Here is a 23,799-nt window from a genome sequence, read left to right as displayed (position 1 = left end):
AAACTAGACACGAAGAGCTACAACTTTTATTTTTGAATTATCTCAAAATTCCTTGTAGATCAAACGATATAGGCTTCCAAAGTCGGACCAGCGGATATACAGAACTTTTCCTCGGAGTGCGGCCGCGGAAGAATTATGTGGTCCGCGAAATTCTGCTGAGGTCCGCGAAATTCAAAGCACGAGAACCATACCTGAGTTCCGAAAATGCCCGGACTGGCTCAAAACTCACCCTGAAATACACCCGAGGCTTCCGAAACCTCAACCAAAGGTACCATCAAGTCCTAAAATACCATACAAACTCAATCGAGCTCTCGAATCACATCAAACAATAACAAAAACATAAATCGCAAACCAATTCAAGCTTAATGGACTTGAAATCTCAAACTTCCACAACCGATGCCGAAACCTATCAAATCTCGTCCGAATAACCTCAAATTTTGCACACACGTCACAAATGACACTACGAATCTAATCTAACTCCGGAATTCAATTCCGACTCTGATGTCAAATTTTTCATTGCCGATCGGAAATTACCAAAATTTTAATTTCGCCAATTCAAGCCTAATTCTACCACAGACCTTCAAATTATATTCCGGACATGCTTTAAAGTCCAAAATCACCTAACAGAGCTATCTGAACCAAAGAAATCCCAATCCGAGATCGTTTACTCATAAGTCAACATCCAAGTCAACATCCGGTTGACTTTTCTAACTTAACCTTCTAAATGAGAGATTGAGTGTCTCATTCCATTTCGAAATAACTCCGGACCCGAACCTACCAACCCGATACAACACAGCACAGCTGAACAACACATAAAGAAATAAAAATGGGAAAAACGAGGCTATAACTCTCAGAACGACCGGTTAGGTCATTACAGTCCTATATTGAGAATAAATTTTGTACAATTTACCGCATAAAAATTTGAAAACTAAAATTGGCTCAAATTAATTTGTGTAAATTGAACTTTCTAAGCTAGGTCGTTTAGTTCCACATTCACATGTAGTGAAACTATGAAAGAACCACATTCTCATGCATGCAGCGTATGTGGCTGCTCTTTCCTTAATCAGAGGTTTCGGTTCAAGCTTTGGGTATGAAAAAATTCTTAGTAGGGAGTGTTTTTCCCCGAATTGGGCTTTACATGGTGCGAATTCGAATATAATCGGGTTCTAATGCGGGTACCGGACACCGAGCGGGAAATTTAAAAAAAAAAAGAAACTGTGAAAGAAAAGGGCGGGGAGGTTAGAAGTGCTCCAATATGAATTAACCAATGAGAGAGCACACAATATGTAGTACGGGCGTGGTGTCACTACGGAAAATTTCTGCAAATAGTTTAGCCGAAGAATGAGGTGGCGACTTACAATTGGCTGTTTTGACTAAACAAAATATCTCAAGTTACAAAGTGTGATCAAAATCCAAATTTCTTATTCCATAATGTTTGACTATATTTTATGCTCAATAACCACAAGCTAACTGATTAAAATCACCACCTTCGTTCTATTTAGAGAAAACACATGGTTTTCCAATAGATCCCATATGAGTTTTTATTTCCTTTTTGTTCTTTTATTTCTCTCTCTATTTTATTCTAATGGAATGCGTTCTAGTTTTATATTAATGATATGAATTGAGTTTAAAGAAAAAAGTAAGAATACACACAACCGATTCGAGCTTATTTGGTATTAAGACATGGTTATTGTTGTTGTTACTTTCTAATTTTGTAGTATTTGAAAAAAAAACTAAGAGTAACATTTAAATTTAATTATTTGTTTTGTTTGTCATTTCTGCACATTCACTTCTCTTAACTGTGTCTTTATATATCAAATTCATTAATCTTATGGAAATTGCTATGCAAGTTTAATTTATGCATATTGAATCTTAATAAATATAGCTCATTAAACGATAAAGGAAATAAATAGGAGAAGTGCCTAATTAACAATGGCAGAATCTTATCTCCTTGCCGACTAAACAGAGTCGTTATTTAACAAAAAAAAAAACATATATAGGCCCTATATTCCAAATTTCCAACGGCTCTCACTTGGCTAATTAATTAAATTGAAGATGCCCTCTTAAGCTTTATATTTGTTCCTTTTGTTTGTCAATGGAAAAGAATCTGCGTCTTATTCATTTCATTTTGGTCTCTAATTTTGTTCTGATGTTGCTGTCTGTTGCTGTTTATAATGCGTTCCATATGGCAGATAACAATAGCTGAAATTATAAGAAACATACTAGGCTGCGGAGTGCATTACATATTTACATGCACGTGTTAATCAATTAAAAATAAAAGAAATGTAGAGCATCTTTTAATGCAAGCAATATGAATAAGAAACAAACAACATGGAGAAACCCAAAAACAATACTAAGAAACTTAGTTAAATCTTCTCAGAGGTACGAGGTTCGCCTCATAAATAAAAAAATTCAAGAGGATCATATCTTAACATGGAATTATCTCTTGCTCCCTCTGTCCCAATTTATGTAACAGTATTTGACTTGGCACAGAGTTTAAGAAAAAAAGAAAGATTTTCGATACTTGTAGTTTAAACGAAATAAATATTTGTGTGGTTGAAAATCTATCATTATGGATAAAACATGAATTCTAAAGATAAATTATTTCTAAAAAAGAAAGATGATATTTTTTTTTAAACTGACTAAAAAGGAAAGAGCGCCATATAAATTTAGACCGAGGAAATATCATTTTCGAGTTCCTAGGTCTATGTTCATTGTATTTTTACTTCAATATAGTAAGGTTGACTTGACATAGCAAGAACATGAGCAAATTATGCAAGATCGTGAGTGAGTTGTCAAATACCGCACGTGTACTTAGTTAAAAACTAATTACGTGACACTCTGATCATATGATGTTCCGTTCTTTTAGTTAAACGGTAATTCAGATAGGCCTCCCTATTAAGGAGATTCACAGCATGGGTAAAAAAAACTATACACAAAAAAAGAAGAAGAGAGAAAAAAGAAAAAACTCTACTTGAACTAATGCGAGTTATGTTCTCAGTACCACCACCTAGGCTTATAGTCTCATAGTATCAATAAGATTACTCCACCCAATAAGTGTGAATTCAATTCTCACTCTTTCCCTTTTCCTGGTCCCTAAGAGTAATAGAAAAATATTTTAAAAAATGCTGCATAATTAATCTCAATTACGAAAGAAAAGGTTCCAATATAAACATGAGAAACAAAAACTCCATACGTTTTAATTTGTGTAAACTTAGGGATTGTGCACGATATTTTAAAAATATATATATATATTTTTAATTTATGATATTAAACATGTCATATTATTTATGTTACTAAAAAATTTTGCCATTACAAATAAATGACATGAGAAGTTTAAATGAAGTTATTTTCTAGAATTTTTGAAATGGGATATTTCAATAACTTTTATGATAGGTGAACTCTGAATATACCAAAGAAAGTAATTTCAAGAATTCAAATATAATTGAGGAGCCCATTGTTTAACTGGTCACTCAACTATCCCAAATTATCTACTAAAGTCACATTTCTTTCGTTTGTAACAACAATGTCACTTAACTCTGCCTATAACACTCATAAGGTCACTCAACTAGATTTTCCAAACTTTGGATTGCCAAATACCTATTTTACCTTCTAAATTATAAAGATTTATCTTCTTATTATTTTTTTTAACTTTTTAATATTATGATTTTTTCTTTTTAATTTATATTATGGACTTACCTATAGAATAAAAATAAAAAATAAATTTTTTTTTATGTAATGTCGGAATAATAATATAATTGAGCATAATTTTCAAGAATATGTAATGTATATTATAAAAATACTTTTATTTAAATAATTATTTTTATATTATGTGCATGGAATATATATTTTACAACCTTTATTTTATTTTATTCTCAATTTTGTAAATAAATTTTTGAATTTTTGTTGTTAATACTAAAATTATTATTACTAAGAAATTATTCTAAATAATTATTTTTACTATGCTCAATATTTTAGTATTCCAACATTATATATGCTTAAATACTTTTTATTTTTTAATTTATAAATAAATTTTATTTATTCTATAGGTAAGTCCATAATATAAATTAAAAAAAAGATTATAATATTAAAAATTTAAAATAAAAATAAAAATAAGACAAATATTTATAATTTAGAGGGTAAAATAGGTATTTGGCAATCAAAAGTTTAAAAAATTTAGTTGAGTGGCCTTTTAAGTGTTATAGAAATAGTCAGGTGACCTGATTGCTATAAACAATAGAAAAATAACTTTAGTAGAAAATTTGAGATAATTGAATAATCATTTTGAGTATATAATTGAGCCGAAGAGAATAATGATAGGTGAGAGAAATGGATGAGAAGGGCGTGGGATTAAGATATCCACGTAATCACTAACTTTCGGCAAAGGACTTTTAAATTGGTTTTAAAATGTCAGGTTTTTTTGTACTTAAGTCGTTTAACATGAAAGTCAACCAACAAAACGGTGTCTGTGGGAGGGCGGTGGAAATCGGCACGAACCGGTGACTTCATCATTTTTCTCCCTATTTTTTCTGAGGTTCCATCAACACGTGGGACTCCACCACAAATAAGAAGCTAATTTTCTCTTTGCTTTGTCCACAAAATATCTAACTACCTTAACCAGTGCAAATATCTCCCAGTGTCCAGCTGAGCCCTTTCAACAACAATATATACGGTGCAATCTTAGTTAGTACGATCTAGAGAGAATAGTATGTATACGGACCTTGTTCTTATTAAGTGAAAGTGGAAATATTATTTCCAATAAATCCTCGGTTCAAGTAACACATAAGCATAACAATAATGAGAAAAAAAAATGATAGTGTAAAAATCATAAAAAAGAAGAAATAACAACATTAAAATAATAAAATGACCGAAACGAAAGAAACAATGGGTGAAGTTGAAACCTAAGAATAGGAAAATATGAAAACACGTACTAATATATATTATTGGTATGGAAATGAAGAACACACGACTACCTACTAACCTCCTATCATAATTTTTGGCCTCCACGTCCTCCTATCAAGTGTCACGCATGCGTACTCATCTCTCCCCAATACTTCTTCGGTCTATCTCTACCTCTCCTAAGATCCACCATAGCCAACCTATCACACTTTTTCACTGGGGCATCTGAACCTTTTCTCTTCACATGTTCGAACCATCTCAATATCGATTTTCGCATCTTGTCCAGCATGGAGGTCACTCTCACATTGTCTGAGATATCTTCTTTCCTAATTTTATCTCTCCTAGTATGCTCACAATTTCATCCTAACATCCTCATTTTCGCTATTTTCATCTTCTGAATATATGAGTTGTTAACTGATCAACATTCCCACCCATACTACATAGTTGATCTAACAAGCACTTTTTAAAACTTACATTTAAGTTTTGATGGCACATTCTTGTCAACCAGCTTAGCCCTTTTGACATGCAATATTTGCAAGTCATAGTACTTGTTCAAAAGTTTGTTTATTATTTGATATTTAAAATAGAAAATTTAAAAATTTAAAAAAAGTAGCAGTATTTTAAATAAAATAATATTTTTTTCTTCACTATATTTTAAAAAATTTATGTGAAATTCGTATTCAGTACAACTTTTTTTCAGCTTTAACCAAATATTGTTCAAACGGGTAACTTGAGCAAAGCAATTGTCTGATACGCATTATTGTTTCTAATTGTTTGATATCCTTTTGGCAGTGGAAAAGTTAAAATGTGTGGATTTGATATTAGTGTTAAATAGACAAATTTTGTGACTAAAAATTAGGATATCCCCAATACCTTTGACTACGCTGCTCAGTTGAATTTTCTTACTTTCCTATAAATTACCAAAAACATAAAAACAGTCCTAAGTTTTGTCTCCATATATAATAATTGAATGAGCTAACTGAATATTTAAGTAGCCCCAAATAATGAAATTGTGATACTCCAATCTAACAGAAGAAGAGGGCTTCACCTCTGCGATTACAACTTATAGGGTGTACAAATGAAACCGACAAACCGCACCAACCCGATAATTCGAGTCAAATCGAGAAAAAAAATACCGACTATGATTTGGTGTTGAAAATTTAAAAAAATCCGACCATATTTGGTTTGGTAAAGTTTTAATAAGAAAATTCAAATCGAAATCAAACCAACCCGACATTATGTATAGAAGTTTTAAATATATTTAATACATAAAAATATTTATGGTAGTGTAGTTTATAAATATTTCTTAAGTTTTTTCATAGTTTTATCTTTTAACGTATTATTTCAAACTTGGACTTATAATTTTTGGATGCTCCAATAAGTTTATAGTCCATAAATGTTAGTAACTAAAATAAATCCTAAACCAAAATCAAATCAGAACTAATGCTAATAAAAGACATTCGATTCAATTGTAGTATGAATGAAAATAGTGTTGGATATCTATTTTTTAGTTTTTCCATGGTTTAGATAAAATATATAACTTATTTTTCTTTTAGTGGTTAGTTATGTAAATAATAGTACTTATTAGTCATAATTTTAAATTATGTTTGTTTTCATTATGGCTTATTAATAATATTTATTTTATACGATTTTATTATCTTTATTGTTGAATATTTTAGTACAATGCCATGACTCATCTCATATTTATGTTATTTTATTGAAAAACACCTTATATAGTTCTGTCTTACTAGGATTAAAGAAATATTTGGAGCACAAAGTTCACGTTTTGTGCTATGAAGTTTTTATGGAAAAAAATCCGAAAAAATCCGAAAACCCGAGATTAAAAAACCCGACTTTTATTGGTTTGGTTTGATATTTAGATTTAATAACCCGATACAATTGGTTTGGTTTGGTAATTAGAAAATCCAAACCAACCCGATCCATGTACATCCCTGACAACTTGCTACAACTCGCCACTCCTGATTGAAAGGGTACTGTAATTTGTCGTTTCCTCTAGGGGAAAAAATATTTCACGAAAAATATGTATTTTGATAAATATTTGGTTGGTGTATGGGTATAAAAAAAAATATTAAATATTAATAATATTATTAACAAATCAAAGAGTTTTTAAACTACCAAGTAGTAGAGATTAATAATAAGTGTAGTAAGTTAAATATTAAGATAATCGTATGAAAAATGACTTCCGTTCATAAAAATGGAAAGTCATTTTTCACCTTTTGATGAAAAATGTTTGCAGATGACTACCATTATACCAAGGTAAACAAATATAGTATGGTAAAAACATTAGGTACGAATACGATAAATAATATTTTCTTTTCAATTATCGTTTGTCCAAGTGCGCCATTTGCCTGATGGAAATTTAATTAGTTAGTAATCACATGTGAAGAATTACTGGTGATTTGGTTTCCGATGTAACCGAAAATATGTTTTGTTTAATGTTCAAAGACTTTGGGAGATAATAGTGTTTTGTCCGTCAATTTAGACTGTAGCTAGACTTGGATTAGAGTGTACAACCGATCGACCCTAAAAAATAGAGAGAAAGAAAAGACGAGAATAAATTAAAGTGGAAAGCAAAGGATTAGAGTAGAAGCCAATGGATTTGCAGATATTAATCTCGTCTCGTGGTGAAAAAAGAGAGAAGTCGTTTTCTTTGCCCCCCCATTAATGATGAAAACTCACCAACCAAAATCCATCTACATAGATTAGGTGACCAAAGCATGCATGAAACTGTCATGCAAATGAGAGCCTCTTTTGGAATATATGACCACAACAATAATCATCTATCCACACAACGTTTAACAAAATTCAGCTCAAGTATTATATTTATATTAAAAAATCTACTTAATATTATATATAATTTATTTAAAATTCAACAAATTATCTTTTCAGAACTCTAACTCTGTCTCTAACATTTAAAGGGACCAGTCCTCCTATCGTATAACAACATTATTTGACCATGGAACTCTCTAGAACTAGTATCTTTCTCATTCCACATTGAAAATTTCTTCTACTTCTTCTTCCATTTACTTTTTCGTATTCCTTACCTTTTGACTAAATATTGGAAATTTGGAGTTGAAAACGCATATCTGGAACTGCAAAATCACAAGTTTTTTCCTTGTAATTTTCAACTTTATGTAACATTTATTAGTACAGCAATGATTATATATTGAAATTCGTAAGGCTGATAAAAATATCTAACTCGTACTACTTATTCTATTAGAAATAATATTTTTTAGTTAATTTTTTTAATATATAAAAAATGCTCTTCATAAGCTGAAGCGTGAAACTTCTTTCTCAAATTTTCTTTTTTTGTTTGCCTTCTTTTAAATTTCGTTGAATGATCAATGGTATGAGTAGTCAGTTATCTCCAATAACATACTTGTACAGTTGTAAGGATTTAAGATGGAAGATTTTAAGAAGGGAACAACAGTGAATGTTTCTTTTAGAATTAACCAACAACAATAACAAACACCTAGTGTATTTCCTCACTGTGAGGTCCGTATATATATATATATATATATATATATATATATATATATATATATATATATATATATATATATATATATATATATATATATATATTATGCATATTTTACCCCTATTTCATGAAACTAAAGAGGTTATTTTTAATAGACCCCCGATTTATTTCAAAATTAACCGCAGGAAAAAAAATAAATGTGTTTTTATCCCTTTCTTAACCTTTAATAAGATCCATTTGTCTGTAATTCAACCAGTCTAATGTAATTTAGCACCCAAATTTTCAATTATCCACTTTGTAGAGCATTATGTATTGAAATTTAATAAAGGTGTCTAATAAATGCAAACATGAAGATATACAAGCTCACATGTGCGAGCTCACTACCTTTTACTAGCTCTTTAAGCTCAATAAGGTACAACTCATTACCGATGAGTGTGAAAATGAGCTTACCAAATGAAGGGTCAAAACTACCCTACTAGACTGATGTATTTTTAGACGGATAGATCGAGTGAGGGTATCCGTAAACCATTTAACAAATAATTGGGGTAGTTTTGATCTTTTTCGTAAAATAAAAGAAAGTCCCATTCCTAATTTATATGAAACTTTTGGATTTTACACTAGATAAACGAAGTAAAAGAAAAAAGGGACCCACAAAAAAACTTTGGCTTTGCATTACCAACTTGTGATAATAATACCAACAATAAGAAAAGACTAAAACAAATTAAATGTACTATGAGTAGTTTTATTCTAATCTTGTCTCATTTTAATATTTTTTTTTTGAAGATTATTTTAAGTATTTTAGTACATTGTCCACTTAGGGTTGTAGGTTAGGAGGTAGTTGAGCCGTGCCTTACTTCGTAACATGGTGGGACTAACCATGTAGGGTTTTTGTCTAAGATAACTAGTGGGAATGCTGTGGCTTACTATTTTGCTTTTCAGTGTAGGTCCTATTTACTAGCTATCGCTTTTGCTTTACATCTTTCTTCTAGATTTTATGGTATTCCTATTTTTCTTATGACTGTTGTGGCGATACTAATATTGTATCTCTTTACTTTACATCTTTCTTCTGGATTTCATGGTGTTCTTATTTATCCTATGATTGTTATTGTGATATTAATATTGTCTCCCTTTTTTTCCTTTTGTCTTTTTTTTTTTTTGAGCCGAGGGTCTTTCGGAAACAGCCTCTCTATTCCTTCGGGGTAGGGGTAAGGTCTGCGTACACACTATCCTCCCCAGACTCCATTAGTAAAATTTTACTGGGTTGTTGTTATTGTTATTTTTTTTTTTTTTGTTGTTGTTGTTGTTCTTGTTGCAGTACATTGTCCACTTAAAACCACATCCTCAACTAATTTAACATTAAAGCAGTAGTTGACAAAGAAAAAGCTAATGAGATGTTTTGAGTGTTTTGTAGTCGTAGCCTCGTAGGTTAGAACATAAGTTCCGTCGAAAACTGGGAACAATAACTTGAGGACTAAAACTTAACTATATGTAATTAAACAAATAAAAAATCCCAATTGGTCGGCTGCAAATAAAATTAGCTAGTGAACTTGAGTGTTTTGTCGACGAGATCAATGTTTATCATCAAATTTAATTACTAAAAAATGGCTATTAGTGGCCATTTGGACGCCATTTCATTAAGCACTATGATGTTAATTAAGGTTGCATGTCAACCAAGTCTCTCCAGCTTACATAATGAAGAAGAAAGTAAAAAAAAATTGTTCTAAAGAAGAAAGTCAACGTTTTATTAATGGTTAATAATTAGATCTACAAGATATTTTTTCTTTTTACATTTAAAAGAATCAAATAAAATTTGACTACAGAAAGTCAATCCGTGTCATATAAGATTGGATAGTGACAATCCTAAGTTTTGTTTTATAATTCTTTAGCTAAAGATAACGCACAATGGAAAAAAAAATTCATATAGGTAATCTCTGCTAGTTTGGCACTTTTGTTATTTTCTCTTTGTTCTTTTCAATTTTATATAATCTTTTGTATAAGTCATTTAATCTATTTTCTATTGCTGATATTCTGAGCTTTGTCATATGGCTAGTCTCACTATTATCTGTTTCTATTTTAGTTGTTAGTGTCAAAACTTCTTTTATACATTTTAATATTTCATACATCATTCTAAATAGCATAGTTTACACATAGTTCTAGATTGATATATATTAAATTCATAGATTGAATTCTATTCAATATTTTATGAAGAGAGCGACTTTCTACGAAAATTATAACAATTATTTCAATTTTGTTCTAGGTAATAAATGTACTGCTAGATCTACTGTAGAGTATAATATAATATTTACATGTTATAGGCATATAAATTTTATTTAAATTAAATTCATAAAATAATTTGGACTATATTTTAAATTCAAAATATATTGGTCCAAATAAATATTATGGGCTAATATAATTATATTAATTATATAAGTCCAATATATATGGATTAAATAAATAAGTCTTAATCCATTGAGCTAGCCCATTTAATTGGGATAAAGTGATGAGCCCACTTCTTTTGGTGCCACGTGTCAAATGACGTGGCACGCCAAGTCAAACGAAAGGGCCAATAGGATCGTGCCACGTGTCAAAATGACAAGGCATGCCAAGTCAAATTAAAAGGCCAATAAAACCGCGTCACATGTACAAGTGACATGTTCTGGCCAATCAAATGCAGCCTTGTCACTCTTCAATCTGATTGGTCGGAAAGAGTTTATTTTTATCATAACTCTTCCCTCCCACAACTATAAATATGGGTCTTCATAATTCAGAAAAGACACCAGAAGTTATAACAAAAAGCAAGAAAGAGCTTGTGGATCAAACGTTGTAAATTCCTCCACGAGTTTCAAGCTTCAAACAATCAAGTTCAAGTTCATGCAATCAAGCTCAAGAACAAAGAACAAATCAAGATTCAAGGAGTACGAGTTCAAATCAAAGTTTGTGCTAGTTGAATTCAAGATCATTATTCGTGGCAACAACTACATATTCAAGATCAAGATCAAGGGCCCTTGAATTTATTTACTATTGGAAAGAAGAATCAGAGGATTCATAGAGATTGTAACACTCAAATTACTCGAAATCAAATACTACGATTATTGTAATATTTTTCAGTCTCGATTATTTTCTCGACGCAAAATTTATTGTCTACACATGTAATTTAAGTTCTTCTAGATTCACGGGTAGACTTCAAGCGAATGTTTCTATATTATAGTTAGAAATATTAATTGGCATAAATTTGTAGTAATTTTGATTGAGTTTTATATATATATATATATATATATATATATATATATATATATTATAAATCCTACTCGGTACTCCCTGAATCCTTTATGTTCTTAACTCTTTCAGTTTAATATGTAACCAATTTAAATTATGTCTTGTTCTTCAAGATTGTTTTACATCTCCTTTTACTTCTTCTTTTCAACCTAACTTTTAGCACTTGTTTCTTTAATCTCACCCTAGCCATGGTCAAATAAATACCCTTCAATTTTATGGGTAAACTATGAGTGAATTTTTTTCTAACAATTTACAGGTTAATCTATCGAAGTTACATAATAATTTAAAAGCTAACTATATACTTAGAGTGATCACACCAAGATTTTAACAATAATACTGATACATAATGAAGCAAATGATAAAACTAAATAAATACATGATAATATAAATAGGAAAAATCTTGAAATCTTAAAATAAAATATACATCTAAATTTAACTGGAACATAAAACTTACTTAGTTAATAATAGAGAGAGGGAAGAGAAAACCCAAAGAGTCTTTATAAACTTTCACACCGCAGAGAATGATATACAATTACAAACAACTTATAAACAAGGGGTTAGGGATACAAAAAGAGATAGAAAAAATATGACAGTGATAGGAGAGGATGAGAGAATATTTAAGAGACTTGCAGATATTTTTACACATTTGTCTAACAGATAGTCTAACTATTTATATAGAGCTATGGACTTTAATAGGAACTTAAAATGCTTTTAATTTTTTTTATTTCAGCATGTTGGGTGCTTCGCTAAGTCGCATTCTTCACGTGGCTTTGAAAGAAAAAATTCTTTTTTATTTGTCCTTTACTTTCATTATTGCTCCTCATCTTCTGACACAACACACCTTATTATCTTTTTTCAGATTGTCAGTTTTATGTCTCATACGTTCTACTGTTCTTCCACTTATGTCTCTTTATTATTTTTTCATATGTTTAAATTATACAGAGCCATTCAAATTATACAGAGCCATTGAGTCAAAGCTCATTCTAGAGTTATCGTCTTCATTTTATGATATCACATATTTGAGTTTTTATTATCTGTGTTATCTTTTTCTGAAAATATGAGGTTGCTCTTTCTTTCTATGATTCTCTTTCCAACACGTGTTTATCCTTTGCCAATTCTTTTTTCAATATTTGCTTAACAATATTTTTATTGTTTTCTTTATTTATCCATTTTTAAATTTGGTATCAGAGCAACATATTAAATTCTTAGATTTGGGTTTCTTAATTTGTCCCTTTCTTAGATTTGGTATCAGAGCAACACATTATTTTTTTTTATAGGTGATACCTACTAGTTGAGAATAAGTTTTAGATTTGTATATATATAAATTTTGAGATTGAGGCTTAGTTAATGTTGTACGCATTCTGTGTTTCGAAGGATCTCATACATAAAGATATTTGGGAAATATTTTATTTATTTTTATAATTTGAACACTATTTATATGAATATTTCTGTTACAAGAGAGTTTGTTATAAACTAGATGTATACATTTTTTTTAACTTGCTTTCATATATTAGAATTAATTCTTAGTTATATTAGTGATCAGTTATCAAATATGCATAGTAATTATAAAAAAGGTCTTTCCAAGCGAATCATATGTAGACATAACAAAAACTAAGGCTCAAAATTAAGATAATTATAGAGCTGGAGGTAGTGAACTACTTAAGTTTAGTATAATTAAGATTTACTTCCCTTGGCACTTCTGTTTTAATAAGTTATAATGAAAAAAATAAGTAAAAAAGACCATTTTCAACATATATATGTTTCATATAATGTCCAGGTATTATATCCACAGGATGTAGTAAGATATTTATGGTGCCATGGCCGCAAAGGTCTCAGGATAATGTCTGGTTGGCCATTTATGAAAGAAAGCCCATTTCTAATTTGGTTCATACCACAACTTTACTTTGCGTGAAACATGGGCTAGTATTTGATGGTTCACCAAAAATAAATCAATCTCAACTGAGAAAAACTGAGGGCTGTTCACCTAATGTCTATTCCATTAAACTGTTTACTGATTGCCTAAGTGAGTCTTTTAGGGGAATTTTTTTTAAATGATATGAAAAGAATGATAGTATTATCGGTTCAAGAATTTCTACATCAAAGCTGCAGCAATGAGTAAAAGCAGTATAGGACCACTCAGAATTTAATAGTTAAGCACCAAAACACAATCTAGTTTCATCAAAGCATAACTCATTTCACTCCAAGACACACACAAAGAAATATCCATTTACAATGCAAGTATGACTGCTATTTTATGAACAAAGAAAAGAATAAAAAAAGTAACTCAAGTAATTTGTTCCAGCCTAGAGTAAAGATGGTCATGATATGGTAAAGCCATTGATGTAAGTAATGCTAGCATTTGTTTTGCAGTTTCTCTTTCTTGAGAGCCATGAATTTAGCTGCTATTTCGTCATAGTCTGGTAGCTTAGGATGGACATGGCTATTTTCAGATAATCCATTTCCAAGCTCTTGAACTGGGAAGGAGTTTGACCGTATAAAGTTATCTATGTTGCTATCTTTAGGCCTTTCAGGAGGCATAGTCATTGCCCTCAAATAAGGATTTTGATTTTCTTTTCTTGCCCTTTGATCTGTCACTCTTGATACAGAGGACATAATTGAAGAACAAGTTTCTTGGCTTTTCCATACTTCCTCAGTATCAGGTTTTACAAAATGATCCCTCATTAGTCCAACATCTTGACTAGTTTTTGCAATGATATGTTGGTCTTGGCTGCAGGAACATTGGCATTGATAAAATCCGTTTTTCCTTTCCTTAAGACTATGTTTACTAAAATCCTTTGCAGCTTTGGCTCTTCTCCTTGGCACGCGAAAAGGAAATTCCCCGTTATCTCTTTCATCAGCAATCCAGTAATAACATGGATGCTCCAAACTGCAGTAATTTTCCATTGGCCCATTGCATCTCGAATTGACAAATGTCAATGTGCTTCTGAATTTGACATAGCAAGGTTGATCTTGGCTGTCATGTGCAAATGTATAATAGGACTTCTGATTTTCCTCAACAGAGGTACTCTTCCTGGAATTTCTTCGCCTGTTTTGGCGTTTAGGTTTGCTATCTGGAGAACTCTCACGTAAGTCACCGTAGTACATTGTATTATCAGTGTCTGACACAAAGCTCTTCTCAATGGAAAGTGATCTCCTTCTCATTCTTTTTCCAGATATCTTGTTGTTCTTCCTCGAGTTTCTTGATCGTTCCTTTGCATTCTGCAACTGAATATTTTTCTTAATACCTTCAAAATTGCTTCTAGTATCTATCTTTAGTCTCAAGGGAGCAAAAGGGGCTTTGAACATGAATAGCCTCTGATCCTGGAATCTCGCATCTTTGCTCACAACAGACTCAAACTCCTGAATGTCATCTAGGTATATCATCTGCTGTGGCGATTCAGCTGAATCTTCTGTAGTTGATTCTGCATCTCTTCTTTCTATGTTTTTATCCACAGCAAAGCCATTAATTTTCCCCATATCCCTTCCTATAAAGCGTTCAGGACTTGAAAATGGGGATTGGGACAAATAACATGGCTGAGCAGAATGTAGAACTCTTTTGTGGTGCACTGAATCTTTATAAGTGTTAGTTGTTGAAAAGCATGTTGAACTTGCAGTAGGAAGCAGTTCTTGGCGAGAAACGGAAGGATCTTCAATTACATTCCTCCTCTTAGATGAATAATCAGCATTTACTATCTTTGCTTCTGTCTCTATAATGTTGGGATCCTTTAATCTCATTAGTCCATTTTCCTTGTAATCAGCTGCTGCATTACTTGTTCCGTTTACCTGCAATTTCTTGGCATAAGGAATTGTGTGGTGCCAACAAGAATAAAGCAGGAAAAACATGCTTTATCTTTTTCTTTTGCTTATGCTATTTTATGAACATATTTTGATGGATTGCATAAATAATTACCAGCTCTTCTTGTGATTCACGTCTGTATTCAAGAAGCAAAGGTCCTTGTTGGAAGCAAATCCTTGCTATTTCATCCACCAATCTGTATTTCTCTTCATCTGATACACAATTTGTGCATAAATTATCCTTTATCTGTGTTCAAAGAAGGATCAGAGTTAGAAAGATATAATACTCAAAGACTTTAAGTTTGGAAAAGGCGTTCGTGCAAGATTTGGATAACCTGATGGCTGACAAGATTCCCAGGGAGTAATTGAAGGGCAGATGTTTCAAATCTCTGGCCATAACGTTCGCCAAAGAGCTTCCGAATCATCACAAGCTCGGGCAAATCACCGAGTCTTGCAGATGCAAATATTAGACTTGCCACTGCTTCATTTATGTCATTGGGACAGTCCCTGGAACAGAACAAATACGAAGAGATCAATCACTACTCATTCATGCAATTAAATCATTGAAATACTATTATTTCTTACTTGTGTCTGCGAATATACGGAAGGTTATGGATTATAAATTCACAGTAATTCTCCAGTAAGTCATACACTGCCACCATTTTTTCATCCATAAATAGCTGTTCAACCTGAAAATTGTAGGAAAATGAACAGAATAATCATCAAATGTACAAGTTATCTGATATATATAACAAGCTTTCTCATAAAAACTTCAACAAACTACTGAAGACAAGAAAATCAGGTCACAGCAGTTATATGAATACATTAGGCTAGCAGGGGAATTGTTGAAAATTTTGAGGGACAGAAAGAGAAATATAATTCCTGTCCAAAGAACCATAATTATTTGATTAAGGAATCCATATTACGTACTCTCTCAGTAACAATTTCGTAATGCCCATTTCTAAGTAGCTCAGATAAATCATCCCTCAGCTGCCTGATAATGCAACTTCTCTTGTTCTTCAGCAGCTTAAGCCGGCACTCAACTCTTTTAATTAAATTCTTACTGCCACAGAAAATATAACCAATAAAGAATAATTAAGCTCTTTCACCTTCTTTAACAAGGAAAAAAAAGAAGATAAAACTACTAGTTCATATTTACCATTTAGAAGCTTTTCTCCACCCAAAGAATATATCAAACATTTCTTCCAAACAGACAAGTCGATGGACTGGTAACAAGTTCACAGTTTTGGTATTTTTTATGACAAGTGAAAGTGAAGTGATAAAAGGAAGAAATGAATGAATTTGAAGGGCTGCCACGTACTACAGTGATTAGACTAGTAAAGTATTTTAAAAATAAAAATCTATGAACTGAACCATCAATGGACAAGTTGGGGTAGTTATTTTAGAAGAAGAAGGGTTTAGTGGGTTAGAATTTAACAAAAAATAGGAGAGATGAGAAGCTTCGAATTATAGTCTTTGGAAACTGCTCCACTTCTTTCAGTACCATTAGCCCCATTTATTTATTTTATCACGATCGTTAAATTTTTTTCTTTTCTTCCCGCCATATATATTATTTCCTAGGTCCTTTTTTTCTCGTTTTCATTCTAGTATTAATAGTTTAACTCCACCTATGTAGGTTGCAATTAATCAACACCAATTAAATATAGCAGAATATATAATTGATTGATTCTAGAGTAATAGTAATTTCCAACCAAGAATAAAAAGAAAATAAGTTTACCTTTTTCTTATGCTACAGTATAATTCAATTTGTAATGTTTAATGCACAAATATATTTATCGTTTTTCTTGAATCTTGTTATCATTTGCTCATGTTTTGGTCTCAAACACAGGAATAGAGAGGTGTAGTATAGAGAATGGATTAGTTACAGTACTTCAAAAGCACGCACTGATTTCTTGTCGGGGAGTAACATCTGTGTGTATATGGTATTGTTCGGAGTCAAACGAACAGTTCACCAAATTCAACCCATTTTGGAGAAGAAAGCCAAAAAATAAATATTGGCTAATTTAGTACGAAGATGGCTACGAGTTGGTAACCAACTGATAAGTAAGTGAAACATTAGAATACAAGTGCTGGACATGGAAAAGTGGGGTCGTTTGGCTAAGGCATGAAGCTAAATGTCAGGCACCTCTCAGGCCTGCACAATCTAATGATAGTCACTAGTGGTACCCTAGATCTGACCAAAAACTTTATCATGCCCATATTTACACCAAACTATATTGTTGTTAGTTATGTGGTAAAATTGAGATAATAATGTGTTAATTAATGATAATTAAGTGATAATCATGTGTTAAAGACACCTATTATGTATTTATCGAATTTTGCTTAAATAAATGTAACGATCCGGCTGGTCGTTTTGTGTATTTGAGCTATGTTTTATAATTTGATACTTCCACTATGCTTGTTTGTTGTTTATAACTTGTGGGGATAGTTGGTTTGGTTCCGGAAAGGTTTTGGAGTGAATTGGAACACTTAGTTCCAATGTTGGATGCTTAAATTGTAAGAGTTAACTAAAATTTGACTTTCGAGCAGATGATCTCGGATTGGTATTTTGATGGTTTCAATAGATTCGTATGATGATTTTGGATTTAGGAACAAGTTTATTTCGGCATAGTACTTGTTAGCAAATTCTTTCTTTTGCAGAAAACGAGAGTTGTAACCCAACTTTAGTTGATTGGGAGTAGACATTACAAGGGTACCTAGGAGCAGGGGCGGAGCAACAATATCGGTTGCGGGTTCAACCCAGTAGCTTTTGTTCAAATTATGTATTTGTATCAAAAAATTCAATAAATAAGTATAAATTATTAATTTAGAACCAAGTAACTTAAAATGATAATAATCACGAATTCATAAGGTTCTAACTTAAAATGATAATAATCACGAATTCATAAGGTTCAAATCGTAACTCCGCCTCTGCTTAGCAGTTTGTTGGATATTTTGCATAAGCAATTTAAAGTTGGATAGTTTGACAATTAGGCTAGTAGTTGAGCTAAATTTGCATCAGCTTGTACTTAACCGCAATATTTAATGAAGTGAGCCAAAGACTGTGACAACTGTTAGTAAATTCTGCAAGTTTTTTTCCCTCTTGTGGTCAAAGAATAGAGCTTAGATTACTTGGAGAAGCCATGCTCTCTCTATCATCTTAGTCTTGAGTAAATATATAAAGAAAGATAAGAAAACAGAGAGGATAAGATCTTTCGCTTGTATTATTTGTACTAAAATGATCAGGTTGCTAATGTGGTGACGGGAACTTAATAGATAGTCTTAGAATTAATCCACTGACGGTCTGTGTAGAGTTTACGTAAAAGATATTCCCTAACCTTGAATTAGGCAGCCAATGTGATACTCAAATCAATCTTTAATCCAAAAAATTTAATTAACAAAAGATTTGCAGGAAAACTATTACTTGGTATAGAGATTATGGAATCTTAAGTCACCGTAAGCAAGACACTCTTGTAAAGCTTCCCTGTGCTTAATATTTTATTGTACAATCAAAACTCTCTATAACAACCACGTTTGTTCCGATATTTTTTGGATACTACAGTAAAGTGTTGTTATAGAGGACATATATATATTATAACATAAAATAAAAGATCGATTCCAAAAAAACTTGATTTTTATAATGAATGATGTTGTAATTGAAACATTTAAATGCGTATCCTTTAGGTAGAAAAATAATTTTGTCTATAGGAAGTTTTCTCTTGAAACATTTTGAAGGTGGACCTTATAATAATAACTAGTCTTAGGATACACGCTTTGCGCGTGTACCTAATATTAATGAGTACATAACTTTTATTAATTACATAGACATTATTAAACCATGTATTTAGGTTATGAAATAAAAAATTTAAAAATTATATTTTCTTGAAAATGATAAATACTGATCTTATTGAGCCAGCGTATTATGAAAAAAATCATGCTCCGTAGAAATTCTCTTGTGATTTTTGAGGACTTCTTTGCGAATATCTTATGAAAATTATTGCTATTGTTTGACTTAATACTCCAAACAAACAAGTAACACAACAATAATTCATTATAATTCTCCAAAGAATTGTAACACAACCCCAATTAAAAACTTAAATTTTTTGATCCTTTAGACATTTGGGAATAGAGCGGTTGTGTCACGACCCAAAAATCCTAACATATCGTGATGGCGCCTATTTCAATACTAGGCAAGCCGACAACCTCAATAAATCACAATTTCCTTTAAGTTTGAAAACATAATATTTGAATTTCATAGAAAATCTCACAAATCACTAACATAAAATACATTCCCAAAACCCGGTATCACCGAGTACATGAGCATCTAAATGATAACCAGTCTGTCTGATAAAAACACAGTCTGAAAAATGTAGAACAATACAACAACTGAAAAGAAGAGAGTCAAGGTCTACGGACGCCAAGCAGCTACCTCGATAGTCTCCACAGATAAAGCTCTGAATAACTAGCAACCGTCATGTCCGGAGGTACCTGGATCTGCACACGAGGTGTATGGTGTAGTATGAGTACAACCAACTCAGCAAGTAACAATACTAAATAAAGAGCTGAAGATAGTGACGAACTTCACAACTGAGTCAAATTACAGTAATTTCCAACATAAGAAGATAGACATGCTTTCATGTTCAACATTTAAAACTTAACAGAAATTTCATATCAAGTTCGACTGAAAAAGAAGATAATATCTTTCAGAAATTTTCAACACAGTGATATATGACAACTGTAGTGCAATAAGAATGAAATCAAATGCATCCTCTCGGGACCACAATCACTCAGTCGTTTTATTCACTCAACACTCGCACTCAGTAGGTACCTGCGCTCACTAGGGGTGTGTACAGACTTCGGAGGGGCATGGACAACTATAATTCGCATGGACAACTCACGTGTTATAGTATCAATATCTGCATCCGCACGGACAACTCACGTGTTGTACGGACAACTCACGTGCTGCACGGACAACTCACATTCTATGGTATAATATCTGGATCCGCACGGACAACTCACGTGCTGCACGGACAATTCACGTGCTGCACGGACAACTCACGTGCTGTACGGACAACTCACGTGCTGCACAGACAACTCACGTGCTATAATGTAATATCTCACAATCAGGCCCTCGACCTCACTCAGTCATAAATTTCTTCAGTCTCTTGGGCTCTCAATAATCGTGAAATCAGCCCAAACAACAATGATATGATACATCAATAATGAACAATAGAGACTGAGATAAAATAAACAAGTAAACTGTTACTGAGTACAAAACAACAATTAAGCAGATAGGTCAACATGTACACGACCTCTGTGGGTCCCTACAATGCCAACATATAATCTAAACATGATTTGCGGTTCAATTTCTCTACTACATGGAGAATGTACATATAACAACAGATTATTCAACTACACAGTTCCATGGAATTTGACCAAGTCACAATTCCTACGGTGCACGCCCACATACCCGTCACCTAGCATGTGCGTCACCTCAACACCGATCATATAATACATAATTCGGGGTTTCATACCCTCAGGACCAATTTTAGAACTGTTACTTACCTCAAACCGTAAAATTCTTTACTCTGCTATGCCTTTGCCTCGCAAATCGGCCTCTGAATGCCTCGAATTTAGTCACAAATAATTCGTTTCAGTCAATATAAATTACAGAAATTAATTTCATATAAAAATATCAATTTTCCAACAAAATCTAAAATTTAACTCAAAAATCGTCCATGGGACCCACGTCTCGGAACCCGATAAAAGTTATAAAATCCGACAACCCATTCAATTACGAGTTCAACCATACTAATTTCACTCAAATCCGACTCCGAATCGGTATTCAAATCCCAAAAATTCATTTTATGAAATTTCTACAATTTCTCTCAAATTTTCATCTCAAAATACTGATTAAATGATGAAAACAATGATATATTCATGTATGTTAATCAAATCTGAGTTAAAATTACTTATCCCGATGAATTCCTTGAAAATTCCATAAATAATCGCCACAAACCGAGCTCCCAAAGTCCAAATATGAAATAATAACCTAACCCTCGGCTATATAGTACCAAATCTGCTCTCCCAATGTGTGGTCCGCACATTTTCAAGTGCTGCTACACATTTCCAAGTTCTGCGGCCGTAGTCCAAATTGTGCGGCCGCACTTTAGTGTGACAGCTTTTCAGGTTTCAGTAAAATGCTCATAACTTTCTGTACAAATGTCCAAATGATTAATTCTATACCTTTCTGGAAACTAGATTCAAAGGCTTCAACTTTCGTTTTTGAATCATCTCCAAATTTGTTGTAGATTAAAAGATATAAGCCACCAAAGTCGGACCATCGAACTTGTAGAACCCCTAAAGTGTGGCCGCACTCAAAATTGTGCGGTCCGCATTTTTCCTCTGAAGTGCGGCCGCACTCAAAATTGTGCGGTCCGCACTCTTCCTCTGCGGTCTGCACTTTTCCTCTAAAGTGCGGCCGCGAGAAGAATTATGCGGTCCACACTTTTCCTCTGCGGTCCGCACATTTCCAAAAGTTCCAGAACAACATTAGAGTGCCGAAATGCTCGGACTCGCTCAAAACTCACCCCGAAACTCACCGAGCCACTTGGTATCCCGTTCAAATATACCAACAAGTCCCGTAACATAACACGGACATACTCGGGGTTTCAAATCACGTCAAACAACGCTAAAACCACGAATCATACCCCAATTCAAGCCTAATAAACTTTGAAACTTCCAATTTCTACAAACGGCGCCAGAACCTATTAAATCACGTCCGATTGATCTCAAATTTTGCACACAAGTCATAAATGACATAACGGAGCTATAAAAATTTTCAGAACTGGATTCCGACTTCGATATCAAAAAGTCAACTCCCCGGTCAAACTTGCAAACTTAAATTTCTATTTTAGCCATTTTGAGCCTAATTTAGCTACGGGATTCCAAATAATTTTTCGGACACGTTCCTAAGTCCAGAATCACCATACGGAGCTATTGGAATCATCTAAACTCTATTCTAGGGTCGTTTACACATAAGTCGACATCCGATCACTATTTTAACCTAAGTTTTAAACCTTGGAACTAAGTATTCCAATTCATTCCAAAACCTCACCGGACCCGAACCAATTACCTCGGCGAGTCACATAACAACTGTAAAGTATAAATTGGGCAGTAAATAAGGAAACATGGTTATAATACTCAAAACGACTGGCCGAGTCGTTACAGGTTGGCTCCATATAAAGTTTAAAAATGACCAATATTGAGTTAATATTTTATAATAAATAATTTAATAAATATAAAAATATGTCATTCGTTGGACAAATACAAAGGAAGAAATATAATTAATGATAACTTATTTAGAATATATTTTGTCTTTTACTATTTTATCCTTATTACTTTAAGTTTGTATTTTTACCAACTTACTTTCAATGCTATATTGTAACTAACTTGCTTTATTTTTGTATTTCTTTTAACATCTTCTTATGAAAATAAATTTATGTACACCACGAGTTTTACAATTATTTATATGATGAGTTTGTAAAATAATTGAATTAGATTTCTGACTAATTAATTGATTCAAAAATTTATTTTTTTAAATTAGTTCAAACAAATAGTTATTCATTCTCAACATTAGAGAAAATAATTTTTCTTCATTCAAATTCTTAATATTAGCTCTTCCCAATTTTTGAATGTTTAACTATAACTACATTATTATCCAACAAGAATACTATGTTCAAAGGTTAAAAAATTCGATCTAACATATCACATAGAGAATTTTAGTTATTTTTAGAATTTTAAATATTAAAAAATAATTAAACTATAAATATTTCCAATGTAAAATCTATTAGTAACGGATAAAAGTCTTGACCAACATATGATTGTAATAAGTTTCAAAATTTAATTATTTTTAACCACTTTAATAGTGTAAAAATCCAAATCCCTCCATATGTTTAAGTAAAATGCCAAAATAAAAAAAGGGACTATATGTTGGGAAAAATAATATTCCGCCCATGAATAATATCCACGATAAATAATAATGACACAAGAGAGTAACAATGACACCAAATCTTTTAACGTGGTAAAATACAATACCCGAGAGGAGCAATATAATGCCACTATAATATTACAACTTTGTAGTGTCAAAAGACTATTACGACTCAAAAGAAATAACACTCTTTATTTTAAATATATTACTACAATATTACTTCCACTTTATTTTCTCACAGACTATAAAATAGTCTATGGATTAATCTCACAACTCTAATACTTCTCTCTTATTTTTGGTGTATTTGAGATGAAACTGAATGGCTCTATTTATAAGG

General features: G+C 32.0%; 1 protein-coding gene across 1 annotated transcript; it reads right to left on the bottom strand.

Moving 5' to 3' along the window:
• Positions 1-13,885: 13,885 nt before the first annotated feature.
• LOC104101231 (uncharacterized) lies at positions 13,886-16,799 on the bottom strand. Its single transcript, XM_009608679.4, has 6 exons — positions 16,632-16,799; positions 16,403-16,535; positions 16,058-16,161; positions 15,808-15,979; positions 15,588-15,719; positions 13,886-15,460 (listed from the first exon to the last, which is right to left on the bottom strand). The coding sequence occupies exons 1-6, from the start codon at positions 16,670-16,672 to the stop codon at positions 14,030-14,032; spliced, it is 2,013 nt and encodes a 670-aa protein (XP_009606974.1). The 5' UTR covers positions 16,673-16,799; the 3' UTR covers positions 13,886-14,029.
• Positions 16,800-23,799: the final 7,000 nt, after the last annotated feature.

The sequence above is a fragment of the Nicotiana tomentosiformis genome, chromosome 7, assembly GCF_000390325.3.
Source record: "Nicotiana tomentosiformis chromosome 7, ASM39032v3, whole genome shotgun sequence".
Classification (NCBI taxonomy): domain Eukaryota; kingdom Viridiplantae; phylum Streptophyta; class Magnoliopsida; order Solanales; family Solanaceae; genus Nicotiana; species Nicotiana tomentosiformis.
This window is presented reverse-complemented; position numbering and strand designations above follow the sequence as displayed.